Source organism: Ovis canadensis, chromosome 22 (assembly GCF_042477335.2).
Source record: "Ovis canadensis isolate MfBH-ARS-UI-01 breed Bighorn chromosome 22, ARS-UI_OviCan_v2, whole genome shotgun sequence".
NCBI classification, from domain to species: Eukaryota; Metazoa; Chordata; class Mammalia; order Artiodactyla; family Bovidae; genus Ovis; species Ovis canadensis.
The window spans coordinates 28,810,442-28,820,014 of NC_091266.1; the positions used below are offsets into that span (position 1 = coordinate 28,810,442).

Consider the following 9,573-nt stretch of genomic DNA (forward strand, 5'->3'; position numbering starts at 1 on the left):
GGCATTATTTGCTACACCTGATCATTTCATGGTAATGGATGAGAGAATCTTTCCTCCACTGTGGTATGATTTTAATTGTCAGTTTGTGATATTACTATCCAGAAAAAAGTTATAATAAAGCATATCAGCATGTCCTTTTAGAAAGCACATTATCTAAGAATTACTTTGTACTTCTTTTTTCCCTACTTTTAGTTACCCTAGTGGAACTTAGTTATTAAAATCATTCAAATGACTTGGTCCTAGTTGATAAAATCCTTGTAGGTAAATAGTCTTCACCATTTGAAAAATCAAGATTAATTACTGAGATTTATTCTGTGGTTAGAGCACTGCTTATAAAGACCTAGAACAGTAGCTATCAAACATTAGCAAGTTCAGAATCACGTAGAAGCTTATTAAAACACAAATTCCTGTGCCACGCCTCCTGATAGATTTAGTAGGTCTGGGGCTAGGGCGCTAGAATTTGCATTTCTGCCGAGTTCCTAGGGGATGCTCAAGCTTCTGGTCACAGGCCTAGAAATCCCAGAGCAGTAGTCCTCGGCTGTGGCAGCATGTTGGCATTACCTGAGGGCTCTAAAACTGCTCACCGTGTCCTGCCCGCAAGAGATTCTCACCTGGGCAGTAGTCCTCGGCTGTGGCAGCATGTTGGCATTACCTGAGGGCTTAAAACTACTCACTGTGTCCTGCCTGCCAGAGATTCTCACCTGGGGGTCTGGTCTGCGCATGGGATTTTTAAAAGCTTCCCAGCTGATTTTGAAGGGCTGCCAAAGTGCAGGACTGAAGTCCTAAAGGGAGACAAAGACTATCTGTTTATGTTTTGTTCTTACTGTTTCCCCCCCTAAACTTAGACTCATGTAGGTGTCCAAAGCCAGACCTCCTGGGTATGACTCCCACCCGCTTCTACTTCAGATCATAGGTTGGAATGGCTAGGAGGCTTGTAATTTCTTGAGAGTCTGTAAATTGGACACTGCTATCTTTACTTGTCATATGTCATCTGGAGGCTAAATAGTTCTGACTATTAATAGTAAGCAGTGTTCTAGTACCTCTTCTCAGTTGTCTTTGAAGTACAATGCTTGTATGTCTGGAAATAAATTTATTAACTTAAGATTTCTGTGTGCTGAATTATCATGGATTGATTGTGACTATAATAGAAACTCTATTAGAAATGCTAAGAAAATTTGCAAAGAGCATATTTAGAATAAAAAATATAGCCTATCTTCTTTGGAGACAGAATCATCAGGCCATCAGATCTCCCTTTTCTCCTGTAAAAAGAAAATTAGCTTAGAGAGAGAAACAGTTCGTTGGACCTAAGGAAGGCCAATCATATGCCCTTGGGGAGTGAGAAAGTAGTACAACCTAAACTTCTGCTGAGGAAAGACATATTTGAAGAAGAAACATTTCAGCTGAACTTGAAAAATGACTGTTAGCCAGTTGAAGAGTGGTAGGACATACCATTCTAGATGGTAAAAGAAACAGCGTGTCTGATGGCCTTGGGGCAAGAAAGTTTGGCCTGCAGGAAGAAAAACTAATGTGTCTAGGTGTAATGAACACGGAGTAAAGTTGGAGAATTTGGGGTCATTATAAGAAATTTGGGTTTTCTTTTAGGCACAGTGAACAGTCTCTAAAAGGTTTTAAGTAGAAAAGTAGTGTCATCTGATTTATGGTTTTGCTGTTTTGTCTTTTTCCTAAATCACCAGTAGCTTAGATGGAAAATAATTTATTAGAGTAAAAACAGAAAAGGTAGCTCAAAGGCCACTGTTATAGTCCGGGTGAAAATTTGGGCAATTTGGCCTTAATAGCGACAGTAGAATTTAGAGGAAAGATATATTTTGAAAGTGGAATCAATAGGACTTATCTGGATAAATGTTCAGCTTTGTAAGACACTTCATGGAAGTCCCTTAAAACCTCTTCCTCCTCCTCCTCACTTGGGCTATGATTTGTACTTTTGCTGGGATACAAGCAGGATGGCAGAGTCAGTATCACTTAAAGATTATTATAATCTCTCTAAGATAGTATTTTATAGTTATAATGAGGATTAATTAAAGTGACAAATTATTTCATTAGAGTAGTGGAAAATATTCTTTAAAAACTCTTTGAAGGGTAAAATAATGAAAACAATTGTGTTTATGTATAAATGCATTCAAAAGCTTATATAGTGTACATAAATAAAACTGTCCTGTGTGGCCTTGTCCCAGGGAAATCTTTTCCTTCTCACTGTTATAGGCAGCTGCTCTTCTGCCGTGTAACCTTGGGAAAGTCTTTCCTGCAGTTCAGTGCAATGAAAATGGCGCACTCTCCTCCAGGGCACCACTCCGTCACTGGTCGGCCTAGTGTGAATGGCCTGGCATTAGCTGAGTATGTTATTTACAGAGGAGAACAGGTAATTCAGTTTTATTTGTTCATTTTCAGCAGTACTTTAGAGCTGTACTTCAACCTTTTACTAATCTTTTAAATTAACAAGGTAGAGTGCCTTACAAACTGGATTTCTTTTTAACTTTTATTTGTAAATTATTTCAGACTTAAAAGTTGCAATAATAGTAAAGAGAATTGCCTTAGACCCTTTACCCAGATATTAAAAATGTTAATACTTTAGCATTCTCTCTCCTTTATCATAGTCTCCCTACTATATGTATATCCTTTTTTTTTTTTTCCCTGAGCTGCTTGGAAGTAAGGTGTAAGCATCTTCCTTTACACTTAAATACTTCAGGATGTATTTCCTAAATATACCTTTATTTTAAGGACATTGTCTTAAAATTGTTAAAATCAGGAAAATATCATTGGTGTAGTAAATCTAACCTACATACCTTATTCAGATTTTGCCAGCTATTCTGAATTTATTTTAAGCTTCTGTAAAATGTAATTAATTAGAATCCTGTATTTATTTTAATAGTTAACCTCTCTGTAGCAAAGAAATGTGTCACTCCCGCTTGCTCTTACTGGCATAGATGCAGTCAGAAGCATCTCTAGAGCAGCATTATGTTCTGGGGATATGTATCAGGATAACCTCAATTCCTAAAGACAAACACATGCTCAGTAGTCATCCTAGACCTGCTGATTGAGAATCAAAGGGATTGCAGTCACGTAAAACTGTTTTGAGAAGAGGCCCTTTGATTCTGATCTACAACACTAATTTAGAGCTTCTTCCCTGAAGATAAGGAATCCTTAGAATAAGTCTCCATTCAAAAATTTTATTTACCAATTTTTGAATTAATCTTTCTCTTCCAGGCTTATCCTGAATATTTAATTACTTACCAGATTATAAGGCCTGAAGGTATGGTTGATGGGTAAATAGTTGTTTTAGGAAACTAGCACCACCGAACCTAAAATCATCTAAGCAGCTGGTGGCCTCGTAAGTTTTACTCCTTTGCTGAGAAAAATCATCTTGTCCACAACCCTGTGGCGAAAGGTTAAAAATGTGAAAGGGTTTTAACATTCTGACTTGATAAAGCTTTAATAATGTACAGTGTTTTCTAAATATTTCCTGTTTTTCAGCACTTTAACAGATGCCATTCCAGGTTAAACTGGGTTTGTCTGTACTAAATTATAAACAGAGTTAACTTGAATCTTTTATACATTATACATTGATTCTAACAGAAACTGTTATTCCCCTCAACAGAACTCATTTTACTAATATAGTACTGTGTTCTTCAAAGCACAGCATTTACACTGAATACAGTTTCATTTGTAAAACTGTAAATAAGAGCTTTTGTACTAGCCCAATATTTATTTACATTGCTTTGTAATATAAATCTACTGTTTTAGAATGGCAGCGGTTTACAAATTTTTTTCATATGTACTGCTCATCTGTACTTCATCTTGAATCATCATGATTGAGTGATCTTTGATGTTTGATTCCAGAGGCTGTGTTGAATTGTTAGCAGACACCTTATCACTTGGAAAGATTGATCCCTCAGATTTAATTTGCTGATGGAAGCATTTATCTCTCATAGATAATCTTTCCCATTTAAGAACTTGTTTCATAAATACTCTGGGAGTTTAATTTATGATAACTTTGTATGTATAACACACATTCCAAAGAGCTCTTAACTATCACAGTCCTGATTATTACAGACACTTCTTTACAAGCCTCACACTCTGGGTTTCACATGGAAAATTTTTCTCATGTTATTTTGTGAAAATTAGAGCAACAGCTTCTGTCTTTTAGAGAACAATTACAGTGTTGTTTTCATGGAATGTAAATAGGAGGTTGAATTTCAGATGTGGGAAGGGTAATCCTGAAATTTTTCGAATCTGTTCTAATTACCTTAAATTTAAAGGGAAAAAAATAGCAGATGGGAGTGGGTAGTTTTTCTCCTGTTCTTTTTCTTTGGCCTTACTGTTTCATGTATAACCAGTGTATACACCATAGGTAAGCGCAACCCAAGACCCTGACACGTGGGTGTCCCAATTCTCTCCTGGCCTGCTGAATAGGCAGGTGCCATGAGATGGGTGCTTCCGCTTCTGGGTTGCCTCATTGTGACATGTTACACCCACTTGGAAATACACTCTGTGCATCGCCTGGTGACCAGGCTTGTTTGGCAGCTGTGGAGGGGAATACCATCCCATAAAATGCCATTCCTACTTTTTAAGGTAAAACTACTTTTCCACGAAATAATGCTAATGCATCTTGGTATAGAGACATGAGTTACAGCTTGGCATTTGTTGACTCTCATTCTCTTGGAAGTCAAGGCAAGATTGTTACCCACTTAAACCTCTGTTAATGAGGCTGTTCCTGTTCACTCTCTGTACCAATTCACATTTATTTTACATTTTATTCAGTCTCTAAATTAACTGGGCCTTTGCAGTAATTTGTACATAAAGTGCTAGAAAATCATGTTTCTTATCTTGAGTAAGAGTTATTCACAGTAAATGCATATCTGGAGTTGTTTCTATTGATGTAAATTGTGATCATTATTTAAGAGGTCAATTCCTGACCATAAAGTGCTTTTTATACAGCTCTCTAATAATTGCAAATATGATCCTAAAGTCGTTTCTTGAAACACAAACGGAGTATGCCAAATTTTATATAATTTTTCAGGTTCTGGAAGCTTCCAGGTTTTATAATTAGAAGATAATGAGATGAGTTAGTGGAGTTTATATTTACATACCTTCTCTCTCAACATTTAGCTCGTATTGCTCACCTTATGAGTGAATCTGGAATTGCTTATCATGTAAAACCATCGTGGTCTATGAGTTTACGATTTTGCAGCCTGTGTTGTTTCATCTAATTCATTTCTTAATTAGTGTGTTGCTTTTCTATGAATGATTATATTGTGGTTAATATGTTAGCATGGCATATTTCAGATAGCTTTTTGTTAGGAGCTTAGGGGTGGGGGGGGGACTGGGGATTTCTTTGAAGTTTTTGCATGAAATACTTTATGATGATGGAATTGCTTTTTCTTCTGTCTTATGATTTTTTTTTTAAGAGATTTAACTTTTTGTGTGAGTAGTACTATTGTATCCATCTTGAGTGTCTTGTACTGTATCACATTCCATACGCTCATTTAATTCTTAATAAACTGTTCACTTGTTTTTCTTGGTAGCATGGTAATTACTGGAATAGTATAAATGTATTGAATGGTCTTTGAAAAAAATGGATTAAGATTACAATAAACCACAATTGCAGGAAAATAACGTAGTTTTGAGTCTACTAGTGATAGAGACTGCAGTTTAAAATTTGAAATACTGAACGCTGTGACCATGCCTCCTCAGATGCTTTAAGATGAAAGTAGCTGTCATATGCTTTTAGACATTTAGTCTACCCAGCATAAGTTTTGGCAAACCTTCAAGCTCTTTCCTGGAAAATCTGTCTCTCTTTTTTTTTTTTTTTTTTTTTTGCCACATTGTACAGCTTGCAGGATTTTAATTCTCCAGCCAGGGATTGAACCCAGGCCCTCAGCAGTGAGAGAGCAGAGTCCTGACCCCTGGAGCACCAGGGAATACCCCCGGGAAATCTGTCTTAACTTATAAAAGAGGCATAGGAATATATTTCTGTCTTCTGTATCATATGGAAAATTTATGAGTTTACAAACCTTAAAAGTTAGTGGTATTTATTACTCTTAAATGCTAAATGTCTGTGTGTATGATCAGTTCCCTGCTTTCGATAGTAAGAGAATAGTGGTGCAAATAACTCATAAGTCATTTAGCTTTGAAATACTTTTCAGCAGCTTTCTTACTGCTTGAGTTGGGATAATGTTAACGTGTCCGCGTGCTAGTTCCTAAGCATGTGCGATCCTTTTCTTTGCACGTTGATGAGGAAAGAAAATTTGCAATAAATTTCCCTAAGCTTTTGTGATTAGTATTCCTGACTGGCCCTTTTCCTACTGTCCTGTCTTATCAGAGGAGTAGAGTAACAGAGGAAGCAAGTGGTGGTATACATTCTTCACTAGGAGAACGGTCAGATTTGTATAAAGTTAGCCTACTGAATCCGTACCCACCTCCTCCTCCTCATGCTTTACTAGCTGAGGAAGACTGTGACCTAAAATCTCAGTTATAGCTTCTTAGAAGGTTCTTGCTGTCCACATACAAACCATCATTGTCAGAAGTGTCCTCTCCACTTTGTTACCCATCCACAGTTGTTGTCATCACCATCACAAAGTCTGCACAGAGCCCTCCAGATGGCCTTCCAGTACACTGTAGAGCAGTGCTGCGTGAAAGTGGCCTGCAGACTGTTTGTTTCCAGCCCGTGCAGAGATGAAAACAAAAATTGAGAGGAGACTTTGAGAGCAGTTTGACATTGATACAGTGTTTTAAATTTCTTTCTTTTTTTTTTCTTCAAGGCCGCGTCATTGCAGCATATAAGATCTTAGCTCCCTAACCAGGGAATGAACCCATGCCCCCTGCATTGGGAGCACAGAGTCTTAACCACCGGACCAGCAGGGAAGTCCCTTAAATTTCTTTACCTAAGATTTTGGTCTGCAACAAACTGGAAACTAAGAGGAAAATGGAAACTCTAGTCCCTCACAGATAATTTGCAAGGTAGAAGAAAAATAATGTTTGCTTTACCCCTTAGACCCATCACTTAGCACATGCTGACACATAATAGTTCCTCAAATAAGTTTTACTTGAGTGAAGAGTTATTAAGTGATTGGGCTCTAGAGTCAGATGAATGTGGATTTGAATTTTAGCCTATTCCATACCAGCTGTACAACCTTGAACAAATTACAGTACTTATAGGTTTGTTGCAGAGAAGGCAATGGCACCCCACTCCAGTACTCTTGCCTGGAAAATCCAGTGGACGGAGGAGCCTGGTGGGCTGCAGTCCATGGGGTTGCGAAGAGTCGGATACTACTGAGCGACTTTACTTTCACTTTTCTGCATTGGAGAAGGAAATTGCAACCCACTCCATTGTTCTTGCCTGGAGAATCCCAGGGATGGGGTCGCACAGAGTCGGACACGACTGAAGCGACTTGGCAGGCAGGTATAGGTTTGTTGAGGAAACTAAATGATTTTCTGTATGTACTAGTAAGTACTGTGACTGGCAAAAGCTGGTTATTGTAATTATATTATTATTATTTCCCTGAATTCCCAGGACCGCTGCTTGGGGTTTTTCACTTGTCATGGAGCTGCAGAACATAGAATTTTAAAACAAACAAAATTGATTAGCCACTGGTTCAGATGAAAACCTTTTTTTTCATCTTTGTTCGGATGAAACCTTAAGAAGCTCACAGTGTGAGGTATGTATGTCACTAGGTGGCTGAAGATCTTAGTGTGAAAATGACTCACAAAAGCACACAGACAGTACAGGAGCCTGGTTGGGGAAAGAATACATACCCACAATCTTAACTGCATCATATTGCTACAGTACAGAAGAAACAAACTCGGCTCACATGATCAGAAGTCCGAAACAGTCCACTGTGAGTACAGGTCAGCAGATAACAACCTTAGAGGTTTAGCACCCCTACAAACTTAATATAGGATAATTACGGAATCAGTTCAGTTCAGTCGCTCAGTCGTGTCCGACTCTTTGCGACCCCATGAATCACAGCGTGCCAGGCCTCCCTGTCCATCACCATCTCTCGGAATTCACTGAGACTCATGTCCATCAAGTCGGTGATGCCATCCAGCCATCTCATCCTCTGTCGTCCCCTTCTCCTCCTGCCCCCAATCCCTCCCAGCATCAGAGTTTTTTCCAATGAGTCAGCTCTTCCCATGAGGTGGCCAAAGTACAGGAGTTTCAGCTTTAGTGTCATTCCTTCCAAAGAACACCCAGGGGTGATCTCCTTTAGAATGGACTGGTTGGATGTCCTTGCAGTCTAAGGGACTCTCAAGAGTCTTCTCCAACACCGCAGGTCAAAAGCATCATAACAATATTTAAAATGATTGACTGGGAGAGGAAAATATAAAAACCATTAGGAAAGATGACACTGAAAAAAGGCAGAGTAGATTTGAAAGACTAAGTCTTTTGGAACTAAAAAATGTGTGATTAGTGAAAGAGCTTGGTGGACAGATTAAACCACAAATTGGGCATATGTGAAGAGAGAACTGGTAAACTAGAAGATAAATCAAGAAAGTACCCAGTTATAACAGAGGAGGGGATGGGAATAGGAAAAAGCTAAGAAGCATGGAGAACAGGATGAGAAGATCCAACATAAAGAATAGGGGAGAGAAGAGGTTTGAAGATTTTTTTTTTTTTTCAGAATTTATAAAAGAGATATAGATCTTCAAATGAAAAGACATAACATATTTAAAGTGGTGAATAAAAACAAGTACGCTTCTAGACATATAGTACAATTGCAAAAGATGAGAAAAACCTAAAAGCAACTAAAAAGACATTATCTGCAAAGGAATAATTGCACTGGGAGCAGGCTTTCTCAGTGGCAGCAGTATGGACCAGAAGGAAACAAAATAAGTTATAAGTGATGAAAAGAATGGGTGATAGCCTTGAATTCCATACAGAGATAAGTTAGCATTCAAAAGAGAGGCTGAAAAACACATTTTCAGATTTTGCTGGAAGAACTCAGGGTTGTTGTTAAGGAAAAAAGGTAGTTGAATCCAGAAAGGAAGGAATGGACTGCAAGAAGCATGATGAACAAAGAAATTGGTAAACAGACTGAAATTACACTTGTGTAAAACGAGAAGAGCTTTATTAACTGATACGGAATAATCTTCACGATACAATAAATGAAGCAGCAAGTGGTTGGCAGCTGTGTTTGATTTGTTACTCTCGTTTGTATAAAATAGGAAAAAGTGCAATATACGTTAGCTGCTTTATGCATGAAATGCCTGCAGGATACACACAAACTATTGGGAGGGCACCTGGGTACCAGGGGAGAGTTTGTTAAAGAGACTTTTTACTGTATATTCTTTTATTATTTTTGAGTTTTCTGGCAGGACTATAATCACTTAAAGTAGAAACAGAACTGGAAAGGCGGGGGAAGAAAGGTAAAAGAGCACTCCAACAAAAATGGGGATCTTAGGTGACGTACGTTTTTCTCTCCCAAAACATGAAAGAATCTAGAATGAGTAAGAAATAATCTGTGAAGGGCTAAGAATAGGCAGGACCTTCCTGAAGAGTAAGAAGACAACCAGGAGGACCAGAGGTCAAGAATAACTTTAAGGCTGTAGTAAGTAAGC

General features: G+C 38.1%; 1 protein-coding gene and 1 long non-coding RNA gene across 3 annotated transcripts in view; both read left to right on the forward strand.

Moving 5' to 3' along the window:
* The window catches only part of TNKS2 (tankyrase 2), a 63,764-nt gene extending 58,235 nt beyond the window's left edge, over positions 1 to 5,529 (forward strand). For both annotated transcript variants that reach the window (XM_069567509.1, XM_069567511.1), the window contains 2 exons: positions 2,221 to 2,377; positions 3,223 to 5,529. In XM_069567509.1, the coding sequence (XP_069423610.1) occupies positions 2,221 to 2,377; positions 3,223 to 3,285 (220 nt within the window). In that variant the 3' untranslated portion in view covers positions 3,286 to 5,529. The remainder of the gene's footprint in view (positions 1 to 2,220; positions 2,378 to 3,222) is intronic.
* A 283-nt stretch (positions 5,530 to 5,812) lies between these two features.
* On the forward strand, positions 5,813 to 9,142 carry LOC138427695 (uncharacterized). Its single transcript, XR_011252142.1, has 2 exons — positions 5,813 to 6,975; positions 7,529 to 9,142. It is a non-coding gene; the product is annotated as an uncharacterized lncRNA (long non-coding RNA).
* The last annotated feature ends 431 nt before the right edge of the window (positions 9,143 to 9,573 follow it).